Source organism: Chrysemys picta, chromosome 8, assembly GCF_011386835.1.
Source record: "Chrysemys picta bellii isolate R12L10 chromosome 8, ASM1138683v2, whole genome shotgun sequence".
In the NCBI taxonomy this organism is placed as follows: Eukaryota; Metazoa; Chordata; order Testudines; family Emydidae; genus Chrysemys; species Chrysemys picta.
In genome coordinates, this window is record NC_088798.1 from 59,634,667 (window position 1) to 59,661,205 (window position 26,539).

At 40.2% G+C, this 26,539-nt stretch overlaps 1 protein-coding gene across 10 annotated transcripts in view; it reads left to right on the forward strand.

The window, feature by feature from the left end:
• Positions 1–26,539, forward strand: part of COP1 (COP1 E3 ubiquitin ligase) — a 236,435-nt gene that overhangs the window by 87,919 nt on the left and 121,977 nt on the right. For all 10 annotated transcript variants that reach the window (XM_065554554.1, XM_065554553.1, XM_065554549.1 and 7 more), the window contains exon 11: positions 4,331–4,466. In XM_065554554.1, the coding sequence (XP_065410626.1) occupies positions 4,331–4,466 (136 nt within the window). The remainder of the gene's footprint in view (positions 1–4,330; positions 4,467–26,539) is intronic.

The following is a 26,539-nucleotide window of genomic DNA, read 5'->3' on the forward strand; positions in this document are numbered from 1 at the left end:
TTTTTTTTTTTTTTTTTGGTTCCCGAGGACAGTGTTATATCGGGGTAGAGGTGTACCACTTTAAAGGTGAAATTGTAAAAGGAAGATATGCCTATTTCAGCTATTTATTTTTTATCACAACTGCATCTAAAATGATAGTACCATAGAGTAACAATTATATTTTTTGCTCAAACATGAGAATTCAAGAATAGTTCAGAAAGAAGACAGGCAGTCCTTAAGAAAGAAGTATGAAATAAAAAAGTTCAGACCTGAAGATCTTGCATGTTCAGACATGTTCCTTTCATCATCTTCAACGCAGCTTCCTCCTGAGAAGGAACACGTCTCATGATGTTGTTTCATTCGGACAACTAGGCCTTGCATTTCTTTGTTGCACTGTTTGCATTTTGCACGCATGCCTGTCTTACCCACAGGTAGAGGAATTTCATTAAATTATTCCCAAACTGTCTCTTTTATGGCCTGCTGCCATTATAGGTTTTCCCTTCTAGTAAGAGAATGGTATGGTAGATCTCAAATCAATGAAGGCTACACTCAGAAAGACCTCAAGACTTCTGGGATATGCTGCTCAAACAGTTTTGCTTTTGTTTCTACTGCCTGTCCCTACCTTCTCACACTTATCTCCAGACTTCTCCTTGTCCAGATCTATTCTGCCCCCAACAATCTTCTATTTGAACTTTTTGAAACTTTGCATTTTTAGAAAGAGGTAAGGGATTGATTGTGTACACAAATTTGTAGAGGGACAGTAGGGTTGAGGTCTGCTATTTCTCACCTCTATATATGAATTTATTTATTTAAAAACATTTTTGGTGTTAACAAATGTTATCCCTGGAGACACAAATCCACAATTTGAGAACTGTAAAACTAAGCATCTCTAATGGTATCTTCTGGACTGAACACTGAGTCCCGTTGGGTAGATAGAAAGATTAACCTAAGTAATCTATACAGAAGCCTGTGGAACCCTATAAAATTGGGTCCATAATCCATGAACTATTGGAACTCATTTACAAAACTTTTCTTAAACATTACATGACTATATTGCCTCATACTATAGAATTAGAATTTATAATCCCTATTCCATGATAAGATACATTGTAGCTCAAAGATATCTCAATTAAAACTATCTTTTTCCTCAAAGCATTTTATTAAAAAAATCCGATTGAAATAATAACTTTTTTAAAAAAAATCATTGATTTTTATCCACCCTGGCTAGCTTCTGTTGCTGCTCCAGTTTAAGAAAAAACAGAACTAGTGCCCTGCAGGAGTTTGCCTGGGAATTTCAGCTGTCTGATAAGTCTGATGTGAATTTTGGTTGGTGACAAAGGGATGTGTGAGGTGCATGACTCCCTATGGAAATTAAAATAGTTGGCGACATGGAGTGCTTGGGTCAGAGCCATGACTGGTATCTGAGCCAGCTGTAGAACTGGCATGAGGTGATGATGATCTTTATGGGGAGACCTGGGATAGTAGAAGTGTCTGTGGCAGTGCTTTTTCCCATATGTCAAGGAACATCAGAGTAAGATAACTTGCTGGTTCTCTGATCCCAGGGGTTCCCTTTTTTTTTAAATATATAGTTTAAATTCTGCTGCTGATTATTTAAACATCTTTAGTATAAAGAGGGGTGTAAGAACTGTCATCTAAAATTAATAGAGAAGCTTTGTGCAAGAGCTTTGACTGTCCTGTAGTCAGAGGTGGGGGGGCTAAGGAAATAGCTTTAATTATGATGTGCCTTTCACATTGACGGGGAAACATCTTGAAAAGTAGCATCCCAATTTGCAGGTCTAGGTATAAAATACATTAGAGAAGAAAGAGGTACATGATCTCTAGATTTGAGGGAAATGGAAGAATAGTTCCTTCTTTGCCTCAACCATTGACTGACACATCAAAACATCTTTTTTGAAGACACCCACTGGTGTTCACCTGCTTTCTCCTTCCCAAACCTCCTCTCCCTCCAGTAGAATCCCCCACAAAAAAAGTCTGGTGCAGGCCCTTGTTTTATTTAAAGTGGGACTTTAATCAGAATGAAAAGAGCAACTGTGAAGGACACTAGAGACACATAGCCAATACCTTCAAACATCTGACTATTAGAGCCTTGCAAATCTGCGGATATCCACAGACCGTTTTTGCAGATCACGGATCGGATGCGGATATGAATTTTGTATCTAGAGCTCTGCAGATATCCGCTTTATATGTCAGCGGACCATTTTACCGATCAGATGCAGATACAAATTTTGTATCCACGCAGGGCTCTACTAACGCTGTTGCCTTCTCCCCTTTTTAATATAGACATTAAAATGTCACTCTTATTTACTGACTATATTTTAAAATGCAGCTGGGATGTAGATCTAATTGAAATCCTCTCTTGATATTTGAGGGACAGGAATTTGGGAGAATGCAGAAAGTTTTTTTTCCTTCCAGTACTTTTCCTTGGGGAGTCAGTATTATGCTGTTCTTACTCTCTTCACTCCCACAAAACATTCAGAAAGTTCTGCTAAGGTAAGCTACCCTTTCCCTTTACACCACTGAGCTGTAACTTTTTAATGGTTCATGACATTTTTATTCTCAACTCTAAGTATGGTGTTGGTATGTACTACTAATAGCTGCTGCACTTCACCCCTAAAGTTACTATATTTGAGTGGTGGGTGAAGTGTATGGTATGTACCAGCATACTGGATTGTTTGTGAATGGTTTTGGGCTGACCCACTTTATAGGCGTAAGGGTGGTGATGGTTGTTAGACTCAGTAGTTGAAATTGTTGGTACATCACTTCAATGCACAATGCAAAAGTGAGCTTCCTCCTCTTGGGCCTGTTTGAGAAGGCAAAATATAATTCTTACCAATTCTGGTGGGTATTACAAACCTGAAGGCTATAATCTCAGCCTGTTGGTTTCTGGTACTTGATCATTTTATGAAGGCTAGCTCATCTGTGTGGCACCGCAATAAAAGTGTTTCCTTCTATGGGAAATCTTAACAACAAAATGATTAAACTCCTCTATTCATAGTGATTAAAGTTATGACTCAGGAGGAATTTAGATTTTTGTCTTTTTTATTGCTTACTGTATTTTATTAACTTCTATAGTTGCCACGTTCAATTTTCGACCAAATATTTCTCATGTCATATTTCAAGTTGATTTAATTTTCCCTGACTACAGAAGGACATCATTTTGCATTGAGTTTGTAAGGCAGGCATCTCTATTTTGTGGGTTTTTCCCCACTCTATTAGCTCTGTTGCTTTTGGAGTGAGAGGGAAAATTTTCTATAATCATTTCTTTGGTGTAATAGACTATCTCTTTAGAGCATATTGCATTGGGAGATGGAGGAAGATAAATGTGTTTACCTCTATAGCATATTGTAACTGTACATATTCTTGATGGTACATAGGTTTGCTTACACTTGTATCAATTTTTGTTTTAAATAATGGTAATCCTCATCGCCCAGGACCTCTGCCTTTATGTAAAATTGGTGGACTTTTACACAAGGGAAGGCATGTTCATGGTTCTTGATAGAAGTAGCATAATACAGTAAAAACGGTGTTATCAGGCCCTGTACCAACTGGAAAGCTCTATAAGCCAGCATTTCTAATCTTCGTAGGAAGTCCGGTTTATAATCCGATCGGTGTGGGGCTGGCAGGCTCCCTACCTGGCTCCATGTGGCTGCCCGGAAGTGGCAACATGTCCCTGCTGCTCCCAGGTGGAGGAACGGCCATGAGGAGTTTGGCGTGCAGGAGGGGGTGCGGGGTGCAGGCTCTGGGAGGAAGTTTGGGTGTGGGAGGGGGCTTGGGGCAGGGGGTTGGGGCGCGGAAGGGGTTTCGGTGTACCGGATATGGGTGGCGCTCACCTCCGCCCCACCCCAAGTGCCGCTCTGTGGCTCCCATTGGGAGCTGCGAGGACGGCGCCTGCAGGAGGAAGCAACGTGTAGAGCTGCCTGAGGTGAGTGCCCCCTGGATCTGGCACCTCAAAACCTCTCTGCACCCCAATCCCCTGCCCCAGGCCCCCTCCCGCATCCAAACTCTCTCTCTCTCTCAGTTAACCGGAATTTTTCACTTACCGGCACCCCCCATTTCCCCAATGTGCCAGATAACAAAGCTTTTACTGTAGTCTCTTCTAACATGGTATTATAAAGACTTATTTTCCACTAAAGTGAACTAGTATTCAGAGGTGTGTGCTGAAGTGAAAAGTCAGTTAATATGTTTGACAAGTGTTCATCCCCAGATGCCTTGCCTAGGAAATGTCATGTGACTACTTAAGCTTTAGGATTTTTTGTTTACTGTTAAACTTTATTTACCTCCCTCTCATTCTTTCTTTTCCATCATCAACAATTCTGCTACCTTTGTCTAGATGACAGCAGAACCACAAGCCAGCTGGATGAATTTCAGGAGTGCCTATCCAAGTTCACTCGCTACAATTCTGTCCGACCTTTGGCAACACTGTCTTATGCTAGCGATCTCTATAATGGCTCCAGCATTGTATCCAGGTAAGAAATGTGGCGCAAGTGAAATACGCAATGCAATGAGGAGATTGCCAAATAAGACTGAGAGCACTGAGCTCTTTTTAGTTGCAATGCCATAATCTTGTACTTGTGTATGACTGTGGTTCCCCCCCCCCCCCCAAATGTTTGGTAAACTCATTGGTTGTCATTGACCTATAAACACTGGACTGCTGCCTTTTTGTAAATTTTACTCTAACTAGCATGTGTCAAGACACTGGATTTAAAACCCTTGTGGGACCAGTGGAAATCTTAAATTCCTATGTTGAAAACGAAAGAAGCAGAGGGCTGTAGGAGAGTGCCTGTTTAACCTTTTTGCATTAATGCATTTTGGTAAAACTTTAAAAAGCTGTTTCTAAAGGGACTGCTAATGTCTTTTATATATTGAAGCCACTATCTAGTCATTGTCAGCAATTTTGCTAAAGAATCTGAGTGTTGCTGTTGTGTTAACAGTCACTGGTGGGTGTAGCAATAATAGTCACTGTAAAGGGTTAATGGTGCGTTGCAGCTTCACTAAGCCTAAACTTTGCCTAGCATGGGGGAGGTTCTGGTTTAAAATCAAAATTCCATACTATTGAAAGAGTAATTATGGGACTGTGAGCAGAAGATAACTTTTCAACAGTTGATGAAATATCTAGCTAACAGGGAAATCTGTCTATCCTCATACTTATATGGATTCCATTGCCATAGAATCTTGGTGCCTCGCAATTTCTAATGTATTTACAGTAGAACCTCGGAGTTATGAACACCTTGGGAATGGAGGTTGTTCGTAATTCTGAAAAGTTTGTAGCTCTTAACAAAATGTTATGGTTGTTCTTTCAAAAGTTAACAACTGAACATTGACTTAATATAGTTTGAAACTTTATTATGCAGAAGAAAAACGCTGCTTTTAACCATCTTAATTTAAATGAAACAAGCACAGAAACAGTTTCCTTACCTTGGCAAATCTTTTTTTTTTTTTTTTTTATTTTTTTTTTTTTACAACTTTCCCATTATTTTTTAGTAGTTTAACATAGCACTGTACTATAAGGTATTTGCTTTTTTTGGTCTCTCCTGCCTGATTGTTTACTTCCGGTTCCAAATGTGGTGTGTGATTGACCGATCAGTTCGTAACTCTAGTATTTGTAATTCTGAGGCTCTACTGTATACTTATAGCACCCTTGTGAGACAGGGAAGTGCTAATTTACAGATGGAGAACTGAGTAACAGATTTAGTCGGCTTACCTGACATCACCCAGGAAGTCTATAGTGATACTGTGGAATAGATCTCCTGAGTCCCAGGCTAGTGCCCTAACCACTGGACTGCAAAGATAATCATGGAAATGTAGGGCTGGAACGGACTTGGAGAGGTCACTTAGTTCAGCTCCCTGCACTGGGGCAACAGCAAATATATTTAGACTATCCCTGACCAACAGTATGTGTCTAACCTTTTCTTAAAAACCTCCAATGGCAGGGGTTCTGCAGCTTACCTTGGTAACCTGTTTCAGTAGTTAGCTATTCTTTATTGTGTTTTTTTCCCCTAGGGCTGTCAAGAATTTTAAAAAAATGAATCATGATTAATTGCACGATTAACCACACTGTTAATAGAATACCATTTATTTAAATATTTTTGGGTGTTTTCTACATTTTCAAATATATTGATTTCAATTACAACACAGAATACAAAGTATACAGTACTCACTTTATATTTATTTTTGATTATAAATATTTACACTGTAAAAAACAAAAGAAATAGTAGGTACCCTTAAATTATATACCCTTTCCCATTTTTTTATATATAATAAATGGGAAAGCTCCTGGCAAGGATAATTTGAATGCAGAATTGTTCAAGATAAATCCTAAATTACCAGCATCTATCCTGGCCCCTCTATTTATATCCGTCTGGGAAAGGGAAAAAGTGCCAAATGAGTGGACCAATGGGGTTATAGTGAAGATACCAAAGAAAAGAACTCTCAGTGATTGTAATAACTGGTGTGGTGTATCACTTTGATCTGTGCCAAGCAAAGTATTGTGTAAGATCATAGTCCAGTGTATATCAGAGGCAGTTGATAGTGTTCTTAGAAAAGAGCAAGCTGGTTTTTGGAAAGGGCGAAGATGCACAGACCAGATCTTCACTCTATGAAACATTATAGAACAGTGCTTAGAATGGCAATGGCAACTCTACATAAATTTCATAGACTTTGAGAAGCCTTTTGTTAGCATTCACAGAACCAGCCTATGACCCATTTTGCGGGCATATGGAATTCCTTTCTGTATAATCAACGTCATCAAAAGCTTCTATTTCAACTTTACATGCAGTGTTGATCACAGTGAGCTCAGTTTTGAAGTCAAAACAGGAATATGTCAGGGGTGTCTCACATCTGCAATCCTCTTCAACATTGCCATCGACTGGGTAATGTGGCGTACAACAGAAGACATGTCAAGAGGCATTAAATGGACACTCTTCTCATCCCTTGAAGACTTGGACTTTGCAGATGTCGCTCCCTTATCACATACCCGACGCCATATACAAGAAAAAACAACTCAACTCAATGCATTTAGCCAGCAAATTAGACTGAAAATCAACTGCACTAAGACAGATATCATGACCTTTAATATTTCCTCACCATCACCAGTACGGATAGAGGATTATGTCCTCACCAATGTAGAAACATTCACATACTTGGGCAGTACCATCAGTCGGAACAAAATCAATAAAGCCAGGAACACCTTCAGGAGCTAAAATACAGTCTGGAAAGCATCAAAATACAACACCAAAACCAAACTCAAGATTTCAGAGCTGTGTACTTTCAACACTACTTTATAGTGCAGAATGCTGGGGAATGAGAAAGTATGACATGTCTAAACTGTCTTCATTCCATACAACCTGCCTCAGAAAAATCCTCTGTATCTTTTGGCCCAGAACAATCTCAAACCAAGATCCATTGACACAGTGCAGCCAAGAGGATCTGAGCACCATCATTGCCAGGAGGTGTTGGAGATGGATTGGTCATGTGCTTGGGATGGAAACTGATTCCATCACCAGAGTAGCAATAAGATGGATACCTGAAGGCAAGCGAAAATGAGGCTGCCTGAAAACATGGCAAAGAGCTGTGGAAGCTGAGTTGAAAAACCTGCGGCACAGCTGGGGAACCATTGAAAGACTTGCCAGAAACAGACAGGAGTGGAGGAACTTTGTTTCTGCCCTAAACACCAGAGGCATAATAGGAACATGATGATGAATATAAGTACTGTAGTGCAATCTCTTTATCATGAAAGTTGAACTTACGAATGTAGAATTTTATGTACCAAAAAAACGGTTTTGTTTTTGAATGCAATGTAAAACTTTAGAGCTTACAAGTCCACTTGTTTGTCTGAGCAATTGGCTGAAGTAGGACCAAGTTTGGTTAGATTTGCAGGAGATAATGCTGCCCGCTTCTTGTTTACGACATCACCTGAAAGTGAGAACAGGCGTTTGCATGGCACTGTTGTAACTGGTGTCGCAAGATATTTATGTGCCAGATGCGCTAAAGATTCATATGTCCCTTCATGCTTCAATTAAAAAATACTATTTCTTTTATCATTTTTACAGTGCAAATATTTGTAATAAAACCTAATATAAAGTGGGTACTGTACACTTTGTATTCTGTGTTGTAATAGAAATGAATATATTTGAAAATGTAGAAAAAATCCAAAAATATTTAATAAATTTCAATTGATATTCTATTGTTTAACAGTGCGATTAATTTTTTTGAGTTAATCACGTGAGTTAACAGCGATTAATTGACAGCCCTATTTTTTTCCATATCCACCCTAAATCTCCCTTGCTGCAATTAAGCCCATTACTACTTGTCCTACCTTCAGTGGACATGGAGAACAATTGATCAAAATCTTCTTCATAACAGCTTTGAACATATTTGAAGACTTATCAGGTCCCCCTTCAGTCTTTTCTCAAGGCTAAACATGCCCAGTTTTTTAACCTTTCCTCATAGGTTTTCTAAACCTTTTATCGTTTTTTGTTGCTCCCCTCTGGACTCTCTCCAGTTTGTCCTCCTCTTAAAGTGCAGTGCCCCAAACTGGACATAATACTCCAGCTATGAGGGCCTCATCAGTGCTAAGTAGAACAGTACGGTTAGCTCCCATGTTTTACATATGGCACTTCTACCCCAGAATATTTGCCTTTTTTGGAGCTGCATCACATTGTTGCTCTTGTTCAATTTGCAATCCTCTATAACCCCAAGATCCTTTTCAGCGATACTACCACCTAGTCTGTTATTCCTCATTTTGTTTCTGCATTTGATTTTTTCCTTCCTAAATGTACTTTGCATTTGTCTTTATTGAATTTCATCTTGTTCACTTTAGACAAATTTTTCCAATTTATCAAGACATTTAGAATTCGAATCTTGTCCTCCTCCAAAGTTCTTGCAACCCCTTCCACCTTGATATCATTTGATAAGCACACTCTTCACTCCTTTATTCAAGTAATGAATGAAAATACTGAATTAGTACTGAACCAAGGACGGACCCCTGCGAGATCCCACTAGGTATGTCCCGTAGTTTGATAGTGGACAATTGAAAAATACGCTGCAAACCTCTGATAAGTACTTTACATCAATCTGAATATTTGTTGAAGGCCCCAAGAAACTTTAGATTTTTGTGCAAACAAATCGTGGTGCATTTTTACTATTTTACTATGCATTATATAACTAGAATGTATAATGGCTAAATTAGCCATGGAGGTCAAAATACAATTATCACCTGTGTGATATACGTTTAACCTGTACTGATTAAGTTCATGGTGGCTGCAGTGAGATGCAGATGAAAATCATCCTGTGGCATAGACAAGCTTCTTTAGCCACTGAGTTCATATTGGATTGGATCTTGCTCTTGTGCCATTCCTGGGCATTTTGCAAGAACTGTAATTGGTTAGAAAATACTGGAATGGCAATAAAATCTCACTATTTTCTTTGAAGGAATTTGATTCATGGTACAATGACAGTGATGCTTTTAACAGTGTTAAAGCAAAGATTTTTTGGGTCCCCTTTCTACCTATTTCAGACTAGTGTTTAGCTGTTGCTGTTAGATATTGCTGATTTTAGCCAAGAAAATAATTTGATCTTACAATTTCATATTTTTCTACTAGTAGCTCTGATTTAGCAAAGCATGTCAACATGTGTTTGATTTTAAGTATGTGAGTAGTGTCTTCAAAGCTGAGTTGGGCTGTCAAAGTGCTTAGCTTTTAGCATGTATTTCAATGATTTACTGACATGGATCCTATATTTGAGTAAATATGACAACACTGAGAAAGTATGTTGCCCCCTGGAAGCCCTGTTGGCTTTCAAGTACCCAAGCTGTTCCTTTTTAAAGTTGAAGCTGCAACCAAGAACAGTATATAGTTCTTTAAAAGCTCTCATCAGTCACCCCTACTTTCTGCCTTTTACCATCCATTTCTTGGTTTCCAACTGATAGAATCTGCAACTTTGGAAAAAGCCCATCCAAAGTGGTAATGGGACTCATGTTCTGGAGAGGTGGCAACTCAAGGTGGTAGAAAGGGACAGTTCAGCAGTGACTGAATGGGTGGGTGAAAATAACTGATTGTCAGGGGGCTTTTTTCTTAAATGTCAGTGATAAAAGGTCATGTGGGAGGGGTTGGGAAGAAATGTGTAGTTGAATTGGTCCAATAAGTAGATCCTAAGCTTGCTGTCAATACATGCTACAGAAAAGCAAATCTTGTCCATTTTTTGCAAATACTTACTATCAAGATACTTGCATTAAGACTTGTATTCTTAAAATAAGCAAGAATCAAGTGATTTTAATATTAAAAAGGAAAAATATATTTTCACTCTGGTAAATAAGAAATTGATATAAAATAAGCTGTCACAAGTTGGAGAGTGAGTGTGTGTGTGTGTGTGTGTGTGTGTGTGTGTGCGCGCGCAGTGCCCTTAAAATTTTCTTTGGAGTATGCCCATTGGACTTAAATAACTGCCCTCTGTGGAACTTCCTGTTTATTTAAAAAGAAAATTCTTCAAGAGCTATTCATTTTTCAGTTTCCAAAGAAGAGGACTGCCAAATAGTGTTTCTAGTACTTTCAAAAATGGAAATACATTTACAAGTACATAAAATTGCATTTTGTGGCAGAACAGGAAGGGGTGGTAGTTAAGGAACTGGCAGTAAAGGAAATAAAAGAGCACGGAGAGCACATAGCTGAAGAAAGGAAGTAGATAATGAACCTACGGCAATAGAACCTTCTCATTCAGAACAAAATATCAAAATAAATTACTAACAAAATACAAAAAACAATGATCAGTACTCCATTTAATGTTTTTTAATGAAGAGTGGTAGCTTGTAAGTACCATATATACTTGTTCATAAGCCGAAAAAAAAAAGGGAAGCACCAGAGACGGGGGTCGGCTTATGAACAGGTATAGAGAGGGAGAGGTGGGACACGGTCCCTCCCCCCAACAGAGGGAGCAAGGAGAGGCAGCACAGCCAGCAGAGACAGAAGGGAAGAGGTGGGGCCAGAGTCTCTCTCCTCTTCTGGCCATGCTGCTCTCCCCCCAGCCTCCGAAGCAGCTGCAGCTCCGGGGCTGGCAGGCTGCAGTCATGCCGCTCGGTCCCATCCCCCAGAGCAGGCTGTGGCCGTGCTGCCCGGGCGCCAGAGCACGCTGCGGCCGTGATGCCCAGCCTGCCGGAGCAGCTCTAGCCAGGTCAGACACACCCTCCCCAGCCCTCCCTAGATAAGGTGGGAAAGGGATGGGATGGGGAGAGTGTGGGGTCATGTGGGGGGTGGTCACGGGGGTTACTCCCCTGACTCCCAGCTTCTCTCCCCTCCAAAAAATTTTTTCCCACCAGTTGCTGTCCCGGCCCGTCAGGGTAAGCAGCGGCCATGCCGGAACACTTTGTTTACTTAAGTTTACCTCCGTGCCTGCGGATGCTCGAGGTAAACAAACCATTTCAGACCATCAGCGGCTTATCCTGATGGCCCGGGAGCCAAAGTTTCCTGACCCTTGAATTATAGGGTCGGCTATAAAAATTTTCCATTTTTACTTATCCATCTTGGGCGGCGGCGGGCGGGAGGTCAGCTTATAAACGAACTGACTTATGATCGAGTATAGTTAACACAACAGAAGTTGTAGTATAATTATTCAAGAGTAATGTAAAAAAGTTTAAATGATTATTTTCTATCAAAATAAATCCATGGTCTTCAACCTGCCTGCAGACCCCTGGTGGTCTGCAGACAGTCTAAGATTTCCAAAGGGGTCCACACCTCTATTTGAAATTTTGTAGGGGTCCGCAAATGAAAAAAGGGTTGAAAACCACTGAAATAAATCCATAAGAGGAGTCTTGGATGTATGATTGCTGGTTTTGTAATGAGAGGAATGTGGTTTGAACCCAAAAGGCAAATTTCTTAAACAGGTACCCCTTTTTTGTACTCCCTTTCCCACTCCATCCCAATGTTCTGTGTTGAGGTTTTACCCCTCTGCATTGTGGTGTTCTCATTTAGCCAGTTCTGTAGTCCTCAATCCACAAGGTGGCAGCCTTTATTTACTTTGCAAGCAGTGCTGCGCCGGTGTTAATGACTTGCACAAGCCTATATCCTACATTCCTTGATGGAAATTTTTCTGACTGCCATGTGGTCTTTGTTAAATAAGATCACTAGTAGGATGAGAGAGAATTGGGTTACTTCTCTTTGAAGCAGTGAGTCCCTCACAAGTGAGAATTGTAGTCTTCCTTTATTGTTTCAAAAAAATAGAGAAATGTAGTTAGAGAAGAGTGTACAATAGAAACGTGTTCAGGGCTTTACAGTGGCTGGTCATCCAATGTTGATTTTGAAAGATTTTCAACACGAGTGTACCTGTGCGCATACTGTTATATTTATTAGTCTTTGTGGGTGGAGTGTGTGTGTGGGTGTGTGTGTGTAGCTGTGATCAGCGAGCCCTTTAGTACTCAGGCATCTGTAGCCTTCCCAAATAAAATATGTTTTTTTTTTTTTTTTTTAAGATTTGTCTGAGGAATTAAATTTGTAATATATTATGGCACCCATCTATGGCAGGTCAACTCACTGGGGCTTAACTTTTCTCTTCACCTACTGTGGAAGTAAATAGTAGAAAGCGTTCTTTTGAAGGAGAGAATATAAACTGCTGTGTTAGCATTACTCTGATATATAAAATTGCTTTAGCACTGTCAAACAGAGCCCTTGAAAGAATAATATGGCAGAGCCTTTCATAATGTAAAGAGATTGTGCACAGAAAAATCCAAGAAGCAGACTACAGTCCAGACCTCAGTTACCTGAAGGCTGGCTAGCCAAAAGCTGAGTATGATCTTCATGATTGACTAGCACTTGTCCTGCAGAGCCGCAACCCTTTGGGGAATGTGTCAGGAGTTCTGTAATCTGCACAGACTTCAGTCTGCTGGGTTGGGTCCCTGATTGTTTGAAAAGTTTTGGGTAGCCTTTTGAGACCATTGGGTAATCAAGGTTATAATTCCCAATGTCAATGATTGGCTAATAAAACTAAAAGATTCCTAATTAGTTGGGCCTGATTCCTGAAACCTAATTTGTCTGGTCCAATAAGTCTAGAGACCGCTTTTTAAAAGCCTTTTGGATCTCGCTTTTTGCCACAATAACAGCAGTGTTGAAGTTAGCTCTGATTTTATTTTTTTATGGTCATGTCAAAGTAATGGAGGGGTTTGAGAAATATTAGCATTCAAATAAGTTATTCTGCTATTTCATGATCACGTTTCTGGCCTTGTAAAATCTGGCCCAATTTTGACCTCTTGAGTATAATGTATTGAAACCCTCTTAAAGAGGACTAAAAGAGTAAATCTATTAAGAGTAATGTTTACATCTATTCATTGAATCATTTCCATTCCTCATCTCTTATCATGGGCTAAAATTGCCTTTCCATGAAAATTCTGGGTACCTTAGTGAGGCACTCTGCAGGACTGTCCTGCATCACTGTAGCCTTTATTTAGCACAGTGGGATGGTTGGTCTGTGCTGAGCTGATACACCAAAGGTTTGTTTGACCTAGTCAGTAGCGTAGCTTGGCGGGGGCAGGGGGGAGAGAGCAGAGGAAGCGGCCGCTCCCACTGAGCACATTTCCCAAAAGTGGTCACCTAGTAACACTTCTGCATTTGGGGTAGTAAAAATAAGGGAAAGAAACATATGAATGAGTTTGCCCTTCATGGGATTGGTGTGTCTGGGTGCAGTGGATGACTGTTCCCTGGAAGATGAGAAATGAGGGGTGCAGCCTTTTCTTTTTTTTTTGTATGGTAAAGCAATTACTCTACAACTCATTTTTATTAAAGTAGCAATTGTACAGCTTAGATCAGTTTCTCCTGTTTGTGTGGGTCATTCACACAGCAAGTGGAAAAGAAAAGCACTTAAAATTGGTGAAGGTGACTAAAACTGCAAAAATGGTAACGGAGATTTGGCAACGAGTATAGTACCTGTTTACAATGTTATGTTTACAATGTTCTTTTTACATTACTCTACCTTATTTCCTATAGGCTAATTTGCTGATGCCTATATACCCGATTGGTTATCTAAGATAAAAGTGGGTTTTGGTTTAATCAAAACTAACTATATTTACTTAGCTTTTCTGTTTCTTGTATTCCCTCTTGAGGGCAGAGCTGATAAGTCTCCTAAAATATCATTTTGGACTAGATCCTATGGGCAGAGGCTAAGGATGATTTGTACCCAGGAAAGGACAGTATGTTTGTCATTCCAGAACTCTGAATTTAGGGCAGTCTTGACTCCCATAGTTTATACATTAAAGTACTGGGATTAGTTCTGGAGCACCAACAAACAACGATTATGAGACCTGCAAAGAACATTTTGGCTGGTATCTCAAATCTTGATTGGAAAAAAAACTAATCTTATAATTTTTGTTGACACTCCATATAGTGTCCCATGATGGGTCAGAAAACTGTCCTTGTATCTACACCTGAGAGCGCTTTAATTATTAGGGACAAAATTTGCATAATATGAAATTCAGAAGTTAGTTAACGAAAGCTACAGAGCCACAGGCGGGACCTTATTTTTTCCTAGTAATTCTAGAATATCTGGTAATTCTGGGATCCATTTCCTATTAAGCTCTTAATACTTCAAAGCTGTCTCCATTTGCAGATAATTAGATGAGTTTTCTAATTTGTCTAATTTGTAGAGTTAAATCAGGATATTAAGGAAGTGGGGTGGCTTTCTACATTCTCAAAAAGAATGAGGAATGCTTGTGGCACCTTAGAGACGAACAAATTTATTTGAGCATAAGCTTTCGTGAGCTAAAACCCACTTCATTGGATTCATTCAGTGGAAAATACAGTAGAAAGATATATAGATATATCTGTATAGATATATAGATATACACACACACACACACAACATAAAAATGGGTGTTGCCATACTAACTAGAATGAGAGTAATCAGTTAAGGTGGGCTATTATCAGCAGGAGAAAAAAAAACTTTTGTAGTGATAATCAGGATGGCCCATTTCCAACAGTTGACAAGAAGGTGTGAGTAACAGTAGGGGGAAAAATTAGCATGGGGAAATAGGTTTTACTTTGTGTAATGACCCATTCACTCAGTCTTTATTCAAGCCTAATTTAATGGTGTCCAGTTTGCAAATTAATTTCAATTCTGCAGTTTCTCATTGGAGCCTGTTTTTGAAGTTTTTTTTATTTGGAGTATTGCAACTTTGAGGTCTGTAATTGAGTGACCAGGGAGGTTGAAGTGTTCTCCGACTAGTTTTTGAATGTTATAATTCTTGATGTTTGATTTGTGTCCATTTATTATTTTGCGTAGAGGTTTCATGGTGTGTATAGAGCATTTTCTCCTAAGTTCTGAGGGAGGAACCCTAGGAGAAGGTTTGAGCTGATCATTCTTTTATCTGTTTTCTTCATTAATAAAGCCAAACTCCAGGATGGGTCCAGTTTGGTGTTTGTGTAGAGCAAGTTGGGGAAAGTTAAATGTTCACACTCCCTAACCCAGGGAGAATCAGTTAAAAGTTCATTCAAGAAACAGCAGAGTTGGGTCAAATATTTGACCCATCTGTTTAAGGGGAAAAAATTCATAGGCAGGAGTTGTAGACCAAGCTGGATGAGCAAGCATCTCAAAGAGGTGATTAAGAAAAAGCAGAAAGCCTACAAGGAATGGAAGATGGGAGTGATCAGCAAGGAAGGCTACCTTATAGAGGTCAGAACATGTAGGGATAAAGTGAGACAGGCCAAAAGTCATGTAGAGTTGGACCTTGCAAAGGGAATTAAAACCAATAGTAAAAGGTGCTATAGCCATATAAATAAGAAGAAAACAAAGAAAGAAGTGGGACCGCTAAACACTGAGGGTGGAGTGGAGGTTAAGGATAATCTAGGCATGGCCCAATATCTAAACAAATACTTTGCCTCAGTCTTTAATGAGGAGCTTAGGGATAATGGTAGGATGACAAATGGGAATGAGGATATGGAGGTAGATATTACCACATCAGAGGTAGAAGCCAAACTCGAACAGCTTAATGGGACTAAATCGGGGGGCCCAGATAATTTTCATCCAAGAATATTAAAGGAACTGGCACATGAAATTGCAAGCCCATTAGCAAGCATTTTTAATCAATCTGTAAACTCAGGGGTTGTACCGTATGACTGGAGAATTGCTAACATAGTTCCTATCTTTAAGAAAGGGAAAAAAAGTGATCCGGGCAACTACAGGCCTGTTAGTTTGACATCTGTAGTATGCAAAGTCTTGGAAAATATTTTGAAGGAGAAAGTAGTTAAGGACATTGAGGTCAACGGTAATTGGGACAAATTACAACATAGTTTTACAAAAGGTAGATCGTGCCAAACCAGCCTGATCTCCTTCTTTGAGAAGGTAACAGATTTTGTAGAGAAAGGAAACTCAGTGGATCTAATTTACCTCGATTTCAGTAAGGCATTCGATACGGTTCCACATGGGGATTATTAGCTAAATTGGAAAAGATGGGAATCAATATGAAAATTGAAAGGTGGATAAGGAACTGGTTAAAGGGGAGACTACAACGAGTCATACTGAAAGATGAACTGTCAGGCTGGAGGAAGGTTACAAGTGGAGTTCCTCAGGGATCGGTTTTGGGACCAATCTTATTTAATCTTTTTATTACTGACCGTTGTCACGGAGTATTGGGGAACTCAGGGCCCTGCACCCCCGGCTTCCTGCGATTCACCATGACTCTCAGCCAGCCAGTAAAGCAGAAGGTTTATTTGGATGACAGGAATACAGTCCAAGACAGGTCTTGCAGGCACAGACAACAGGACCCCCCCAGTTAAGTCCAGCTTGGGGTCCCAGGGCATTCCAGCCCACCCCCCTTCGGGGGGTCAGAGCCATCTCTGTCTCCCAGCCATCTCTCCAGCTCGCTTCCAGCACTCTCCCTCAGCGACCCCTCCCACAGCCTTTGTTCAGTTTCCCGGGCTCAGGAGTCACCTGGCCTTCAACCCCTTCCTGGGTTCTCGTGTTACACACTCAGGTATGCGCCCTCGGGCAGATCCCATCCTCCAGTGCAGACTATCCCAGCCCCACTCCCCTGTCAGCATTCACAGACCACAGTGAGAACAGGCCCAGTTCGTCACACCTTGGCACAAAAAGTGGGAATGTGCTAAGATCGTTTGTGGATGACACAAAGCTGGGAGGTATTGCCAATAAAGAGAAGGACTGGGATATCATATAGGAAGATCTGGATGACCTCATAAACTGGAGTAATAGTAATAGGATGAAGTTTAATAGTGAAAAGTGCAAGGTCATGCATTTAGGGATTAATAACCAGAATTGTTGTTATAAGCTGGGGACGCATCAGCTGGAAGTAACAGAGGAGAAGGACCTCGGAGAATTGGTTGATCACAGGATGACTGAGCCGCCAATGTGATATGGCTGTGAAAAAAGTGAATGCGGTCTTGGGATGCATCAGGTGAGGTATTTCCAGTAGAGATAAGGAGGTGTTAGTACCGTTATACAAGGCACTGGTGAGACCTCATCTGGAATACCGTGTGCAGTTCTGGTCTCCCATGTTTAATAAGGATGAATTCAAACTGGAACAGGTACAGAGAAGGGCTACTAGGCTGATCCAAGGAATGGAAAACCTGTCTTATGAAAGGAGATTCAAAGAGCTTGGCTTGTTTAGCCTAACCAAAAGAAGGCTGAGGGGAGATATGATTGCTCTCTACAAATATATCAGAGGAATAAATACCAGGGAGAGAGAGGAATTATTTAAGCTCAGTACCAGTGTGGACACAAGAACAAATGGATATAAACTGGCCATCAGGAAGTTTAGACTTGAAATTAGATGGAGGTTTCTAACCATCAGAGGAGTGAAGTTCTGGAACAGCCTTCCAAGGGGGGCAAAAGACATAACTGGCTTCAAGACTAAGCTTGATAAGCTTATGGAGGGGAATGTATAATGAGATTGGTCTTTGACTATTAGCGGTAAATATGTCCAATGGCTTGTGATGGGGTGGGATCTGAGTTACTACAGAGAAATCTTTCCTGGGTGTCTGGCTGGTGAGTCTTGCCCATATGCTCAGGGTTTAGTTGATCGCCATATTTGGGGTCGGGAAGGAATTTTCCTCCAGAGCAGATTGGCAGAGGCCTTGGGTTTTTTTTGCCTTTCTCTGCAGCATGGGGCACGGGTCACTTGCTGGAAGATTCTCTGCACCTTGAAGTCTTTAAACCATAATTTGAGCACTTCAGTGGCTCAGACACAGGTTTGATACAGGAGTGGGTGGGTGAGATTCTGTAGCCTGCGTTGTGCAGGAGGTCAGACTAGATGATCATAATGGTCCCTTCTGACCTTAAAGTCTATGATTCTATGTGAAATTGATGGATGAAGCAAAGGGTATCTTTTAATGGCTTCATCATTTTTCTAAAACAGCTTGTGGTGTGTGTAGCATGTAAAATGCTGTGTCAAAAAACATTCAAAATAAATGCTGTCAAAATAGATATCTAAGATGGCAGTCAGACTGAAGTGCTTCAAATGGCATTTTAACATCATTCAATCAGTGCTAACTAGCAGGACCAGAAGCAGCAACTATTTCCAGTTAAATCCCCTGGCCTTTCTAGACTGCACAACTATAGTGTGTATGCTTCTCTGAATTTTGGTACTTATGAAAGTTAGATTGATAGTACTAGTTACAACTCTGGCATTGTACAGGCTTTCCACACAGAGCTCGTTTAATGTACCTCAGTCTTTGGCTCCCTCTGTTATTCCAGTCCTAGGTTTCTTCTGAGCAGAGCCTGCCAGCTGTGATGAAAACCTTGTTGGCACAACAAAAAATGTGGTAGTTTAACATGCTTGGTATGAAACTTTTTTTCAAATGCTGGATTAAAAATTATAAATTTAAATCTATTACCACAGTAGTTTTCTGATTCTGTCTCTGCTGGGCTTCTGGAACCACTCTTTTTCTTTGGGGGAGCACTCCGTCCCCTCAAACTGTCTCCCCAGAACCTGTTCACTCTGAGTTGTGGGGGATGGGGCTGTGGGACTCCCACTCAGTACATGTTTCCCAAACTTGATTCATAAGAGAAAATTAATCACTGTTGGAGATTGAATTGCCACCTGCATACAGTGTACTTTCAGGCCAAACCTGTAATGCCTCCATAGCTGTTGGTAACCCTGTGTCTACTGCAGAGCTGTTATTGAGAGACATGAAAGGGACTTTTTAAAAAAATGATGGTAGGGTATCCAAAATATTACAGCAGACCAGCTAATTATTTGGCATTAACTTCAAAACTTTTTCTAAAAAATCTTCTATGTTTAACTCTTTACTTTATTTAAATTTTCTCAACTTATTTAAGCGGGGGGGGGGGGAAATAAACCCTGTAGGAAAACCTCATTAACTTTGGATCAGTGTACTTTTGTATATCTGGTATACAAACCTGGGTCTGTCATCATCTGATCTTCAACATACAAAATAGTATCTTCTAGCAGAAAACTGGCTTTTTAGCAATACATTTTGTGTTCAGTTGCTTGCAGAATTTAGTAGTTCCCCTAAGGTTTTCTCATCATTAGTACTAATTAAGCAAGGTTCTATAGAATGCATATATAAGTAAAGCTTATGTAGTAGACTAGAGGTTCTCAAACCATAGTCTAGAGATCCCAAAAATCTATTATGACTTTCTGCAATGTCTGGATTTTTCTTGAGTGGGTTGTCCATGTTTTAGAAGTTGGGTCCAGTTTTTTCCTCTCAAACTAGAAAAATGTTCCTGCTTCAGAAAACTTAGCTGCTGCAGCCGTCATAGCTAGTTAAGAAATGAGTTATGCTGTACTAAATTACAAAGGAATAATTTCCCTTTATTCGGATGATGATATGAACAACAAAAGTATAATTATTGGCTTTGACCTCCAGAACCCATGAAATCAACTGAATTCCATTTGATATTTTTTTTAAATGTACGTTATGGATTGGAAGCATTGCTAGAGCAACCTTTAGTAGAAATGATGGTACTGCATTGTGCATCCAAATAAAAAGTATTTTCTTTTATGCAAGTAGGACTAGAATTAGGCCAGATCACACTGGGTTGACAACCTGGTACTTTTTTAAAGTTGTCATCTTCCTCTCCTAAACTGGAGAAACATAGGTCTCTTGCTATTCTGGTTGTGCAGATAATCTTGAAAATGTCATCAGAGTGTACCAGTGCAGTGATGTCTACCTGAGTCTGCAGAGAGCCTGAAACAATAGTTTTGAGTTATGAATTGCCTTTTATCTCTATGGAGTGTTATCTTAAATGACTATTGGTGATAATTTTCATGTCTGTGTTGACTATTTCATCTCCTGTAAGGAAGGAGAGGCGTAATCTTAATATGAAGATCTGAACTGGCTACAGAATAGTGCCTTATTTTGGTGCCCCATGTGGGGGTTATTTGGGGGAGTTTTTCCCCTCCAATCTGATTGTGGAGCCAAAAAGTCAGATAAAGAGTGAAATTGGGAGCATGGGGATGGTGGCATCAGAGCCTCACTGAAACAGGAACCAATCCTGCGGAGCTCAGTGGGGCATCCAAACCCAAGTAACTTAGCAGAGCCCAGGGCCGGTTTAAGGGGAACCTTCACATGAAGATATCCCATGGCCACAACCCCAGCAGAGGCTGTACTGTTGGTGGTATCCTGCTCATTACCAGACTGGTGGAAGAAGTGGCAGGTTGGCACTTCCCTCCCAACCCCTCAGCAGAGTACTGCTTTAGTCTAGTAGTGAGTGTGGGGCCAGGTGTCTTACTCTTTGGCTCTAATGGCTGCTGCTTCTCCCTCTGCTGGAGACTGCCTCTGATAACATCATTTTCCAGTCTCAAAGCTGTCCACAAGTCCAGCAATGGTAAACCAAAGGCTAACAAACTAGTGAAGAGAAGCCTACTGAAAGATTTTTGCTTTCTCTCTTGTGTCTTCTGACAAAATCAGTTTACGTTATGCCCTCTGAGTAGAGCTTACTGTTGCCTACGCAAGATATATCCACCTCAACAGGGTCCTCTCTTAGGACTAGGTAGTCAGGATCCAGGTACCAGATCCAAGAATCCTGCTACATCAACCTGGGAGGTTCTGCAGCTCGTACAATTGATCTCTTGCACAGACACAGTGCAGTGGGTCTTCATTGCATGAGACTTCTCTAGGTATTGCTCCTATCTACTTGGGATCGCCAGGAAAAGTGAATTATTCCCTCCTCCCTTGAAATCTTCAAAATGGTGTTTTAACAGCAAAGATCCTGGCCCTTGCCACAGAGAAACCGCTAACAGATCTTTCTCCATTTAGGGTGACTACATATACTTTGTTTTGCATAGGAGCCTTTTGTGAGAGCACTTACTTCACAGGCCAAACAGTCTTCAACTTCCTTCTCTGATGGTTATACTTGAGCTGCATGAACAGTATAATATGAAGTCTTGTCGCTCACCTGACATTCAGATCTACTTTTCTGCAGGGTAACAATCATGTATTTTTAAAGCATACACATCAGGAGTGTATTTGGAGTCCCATACTCAATGTGGAATCCCTTAGAATCCTCCCATGGGCAGAACAGAAGAAACTGAGTGATTGAATTACATCTAGGACAAAATCACTGAGTTGACTGGCTGATCTGCCAAACCCTTTGTAGGGGAGTGGAAACTAAATCAGAGAACTGCAGACCTGATATTCAGGGAATGGGGACTCCACAGGTTGATTTTGCTTCAAGCATCCGGAAACTAAATTGTTTTCCATCAAGGTCTTAGGACAAGATGGCGTTGAGGACAGAAGCACTCATTCATGTGGTCCAGCTGCCTGATAGATATCTTCCTACCTTTCTCTCTGCTGTCTTAAGTGGCTGGGTAAATATGGGGAGACAATGCTAATATCCTCAGAGCTTCCTACTAGTTGCCTATTGCCACCTTAAAATGTCAACTACATGGATGGTGCCAGAATCCAAAGATGTTCAAGCTAGCGGCCTGGAACTTTGAAAGCTAAACCTGTTAAACTTTGGGTAGTCTTACCAGCTAGCAGTCTACTTAAGTACAGGAAGAAACTTACTTCTAAGGATTACTACACAATATGGGATGTCTTTGTATGGTCCTTCTCATGGAAGCAATGGCAATTTTCTACTGGAGGTCTATTAAATTGACCCAAGCATCTATTCTCTTCATGTACAGGGGTGTCCATGAGACTTAAATTTGGAGGTAGAGATTACTAGGAATTGGCAAATGAGAAGGGGAGGAAGGTATAGGAAAGAAGTTAGAGTATTTTACAGAATCCAGTGACCAAAGGTGGCATCGGTGGAGGAAGACGCATCTGTTTTCTGGTGACAGGTGGGTGAGTATACAGACAACAAGGTTGTGGCTTTACAGATTGAGAGGATAGATAGGAGCTAATCCCACATGACAAAGGAGGTTGTTGTTGATCTTGTGGAATATGCCCTGTTTCATGAAGGAAATTTTTGTTAGTCATTCTATAGATTTCCATAATGGTTGTTTTGTTCTATCTAGAGAGTGTCATTTTAGAGCAGTGGTGTGCAACCTGCAGCCCGCGGGCTGCATGCAACCCATCAAGGTAAGCTGATTGCGGGCCGCCAGACATTTTGCAGACGTTGAACGTCCACAGGCACGGCCCCCTGCAGCTCCCAGTGGCCGTGGTTCATTGTTCCTGGCCAATGGGAGCTACAGGAAGCTGCAGGTTGCCTATCACTGTTTTAGAGGCTCTGTGACTCCTATGACCTGAACAGAGGGCAAATTGGGCAGTTTATGCTAATTCCTAGTAAAACCTATCTCCAAATTAATGGATTCTTAGAGACGAATGCATGACAATCTATTAAGTGAAGGTCCCCTCCCTCTTTTGTATGTTGTTTGTTTGCCTGTTAGAGTTTAGAAGACTAGAAATTTTGTTTGTCTGTTTAGTACTCTTCTTGGTGTGGAATCTTTGAAAGCTTCTCCTGGAATTGTGGTGGAATTTCCCCCCAATTATACATGGGGGGGGGAGAAATGTGTCCAAATTTTTCCAGCACAACTCTATCCAAGACCATTGTATGTATCTAATCAGTATTAATCTCCACTTTGGAGGGCAATGGCTTTAATCATTGAGAAGATAGATTTATAGGCAAGAAAAAAACCTGTCTTGTTTACTTAGTCTTGAATTATTCTTTTTAATGGGTCATTTGAACCACGATTCCCAGAATGCTTGTGAAACTGACATTTTGGAATAAAGGAATGTATTACAGCCGTCTCTTGCCAAATTTGGGGCTTGTGGTGAGCTGCTTATAGAGGGATGGTTATAGCCTATTTATTAAAAAGTATGGTTTACTATACAATTGACAGATTCATACATTATAGTTCCTTAACTTTTAGCTAAGTGGTTACTTACACCAGCGCTACAGGTGAGCAGCCTATACAAATGGATGGTTTAGATATATCTAGTAGCAAGCTCTGAATTATAGTCTAAATTGTCTGACTAGCACTTCTTCGGTTTGAGCTAAAGTTTAATTTTGCATGGATTATGGGTATCATACTAGCAATTAAGTTTGAGAAGTGGTTTCTATAAAAAAGAAAAATACCTTGGTTTCTGCTTGTCATAATTTTAGCAAAAACAATCCTTTTAGAGTGAAATTTTATATGCTTTGTCGCAGTAACTTTTATTTTTTGTATGACAAATGTAGATAGACTTTGGAATGCAAAAATTGATCCTTTTAATTGTGGCTTTGCATGCATGAATATGGCTTTGTTTTAAAACTTGCAACTCTGTATGTCAGTATACACTTTAAGTCATAATAGGTCCCTTCCAGTTCTATGATTCAACTTGCAGATGGGGCCATATGGCAGAATTGTGGGGAGGATCTTGTAGTCTGTCATATATAGTGAGTGGAAGGTTTTGTGGTTGTTGGGGACGCTACTCATTCGGGATCCAAATCTGCATTTCTTGGACCCTTGAACATTTCACTGAGTTCAGAGGGAACATTGGGAGAGCAGAATTGGACTGTTGGTTATGATTCCAAATTGTTATTGGCATCATATCTATCTTCTACTCACCTGATTTGTTTTGTAATCCTGTACTACGCTATGCAAATAAGTGTAGAGAAGAAAAAAATTAGCTAGAATTTCTTAACAATAGAGTGATGACCTAGTACTACTTACTGTAGGTCCATTCACCATAATTTTTTCTCCATGGTTGTCTGAAACGTGTGGCTCTGAAGGCATACAAGGACTTACCACAAAGAAATACTAGTTAGCCCACTATATAGCTATTACAGAGTAAATAGAAATCATCCTCTGTTCATGTTGGTGGTTGCTCTGTAATTTTAAATTTAAAAGTGGAATAAATGAAGGAAAACACAAAATGGACACTATTTTATTGAAATTACTGAAAGGCAAGCTGTATTAAAAATAAGAGAATTCCCTCATTTTCCTTCTCTCATTCTCTCCCTATAGTTCAGCAAGGCTTTTCCTTGAGAATAAGTGCAATCAATTTTTTGCATTGTATTAAAAACTAAATTGGGAGTGAATTCTAGGATTCCCTCAAGGCATACATAAATGGCATTTAGTCTGCATGTAAGGGCTAACAGTGCTCTTGGCCAGAAAAGAAGGAAAGTGGTTGGAAGGGGGAGGAATGAAAGGAAGAAGGGAAATGAGTCAAAGGTATTTTTTCAACTTTAAAGGTGCCTTAGGTGGGCAGGATAGGGGAAAGACTGGACTTGTGCTGCTTTTGAATGCATTGTTTTTGCATGTTGAAAGCTTTAAACATTTTCTAAAAAAAGGAAAACACTGTGTTGTTTTTTTTAACCTTTTGAAATTCAGGTGTGTTGTTTTTTTTTTTTTCTCCCCAGAAGTAAACAGCTGTAGAATGTCATATTTGTGCAGAACCTAGCATGAGTGGGGGCATGACTTGGTTGGCCTCTAGGCCCTACAAATGTTATGTATCTATATAACAGAGTAGAGATTTGCCTATTTATACTGAGTGAATTTGTGCTGTGGTGCGGAGAGCCTCTATAAGACACTCCTACACTACTCAGTCTCCGCATATGGGTTGCCAAAGGGTGAAGTGGGCAGAACAGCAGTATATCTTACATGCACTGCACAAGAGGCACCTTTTCCCTGCAATATTGTGGGCTCTTACTTGTCACGGGGATGAGGGGGGCTGTTTTATGTGGGATTTGATTTGATTTTTCTGCCTTTGGAACCATTTGGCTTTTATGTTCCTGGGGGGTTCTGAGCATTCCATCTTTGGGATGACTTCTGTTTGTAATTCATGAGCCAGCTTTCCTTGGTTTATGGAATCACAAGTCTCCATCTGATATTTTTATATTGATTTTGATTGATGTAGTCATAATGCCAACAAAGCACAGACACAAAATAACAATGGTGCTTCCTTTAGAAGAACATGACAATACTTGTATGGTACCACAAGGGCCTAGCTGAAGGAGATGCTCACTTGCACTTAATTCTCCACCATGTTTTCCCTTATCAATTACAGAGCCAGAAGTTGTCAACTTGGAGGTCTTAGGAAGCAGTTAATGCATCTGCAGCTCTTCAGTCACTTCTCACCGTTACCATTATTTTTGAAGGCTCATTTGATTCTTTTGATGTTAAATTTGACTTTTAACTAATAGTCTCCCAGATTGAAATTTAGCTGGAAACAATAAAGAAACTTCCACGTAAGGAGAACATATTGATTTAGGAATGGAAGAATAGCGGTAGGTTGCTAACCAATGTCTTAATTAGCGATAATCCCTTGGAAAATAAGGAATTTAGAAACCTTCCGAAAGCATCTGATATTCACATATTGAGTCTGCCATTGGCATGTAGGAGGAGAGGCAACTAACTTTTTTATTGCTGTCATTAAATTCTTTGCTAGACTTTGATCCTTTCTTTCAAACATCAAAAAACCCCAGATACCCAAAAGAGGTTCTGTATCTAAATCTTCAGCAAAATCTTTTGTTGGCCAAGTTTTGTTTTGTGTGGGGTTTTTTAAAGAGGTTTTAAAGTTAGGCTCCTTACTCCCTAATTAGCCTTAGGAACTAATTTTTGACAATCTTGGCTGTAATGTTTATATCCTTCTATGACAGAGAGCAAGAGTGGCAGTTAATCTGAAAAAATAATGAAGGGGTGGGAAGGGGAGAGAGAAGATTTCCAGGCATATCTAAAGCTACCCATACTACTACTGCATTTGATTCCTCTGCTCCTGTTCTCTTCCCTGCCAAGCTTAGATTGAGTCATTTAAAAACATTCTGTGTGGGGTTGTTTTGTTTTTTGTTTTTACATGTGGGTGATTTGGGGCTGGGAGGGATCTATTTGGCTTCCCACTGCAACAGATTCTTCTCTTCTACCCTCTCTCATGCCACCTATGCATTGGGCTTTACTGGTGCTTTTTGTGGCTATAGTTGCTCATAAATGAGATTTATTTCCTTTTCTGCATTTCAGCTAGCAACTATGCATCGGTTTCATCCTGAACATGTCCATTCAATGTGGAAATTAGCTATCTTGTCTGTTCAGTGGCCTGTGAGAAATGAGTTTGATCTGTCCAATTCCCAATGAACAGATGTTCCAAGTGACAGCACCTCCACAATTTGCACTAATTGGCAGTTTCAGTAGAGAGGCCAGTGAATGAATGGGTATGAAGCCCAGACT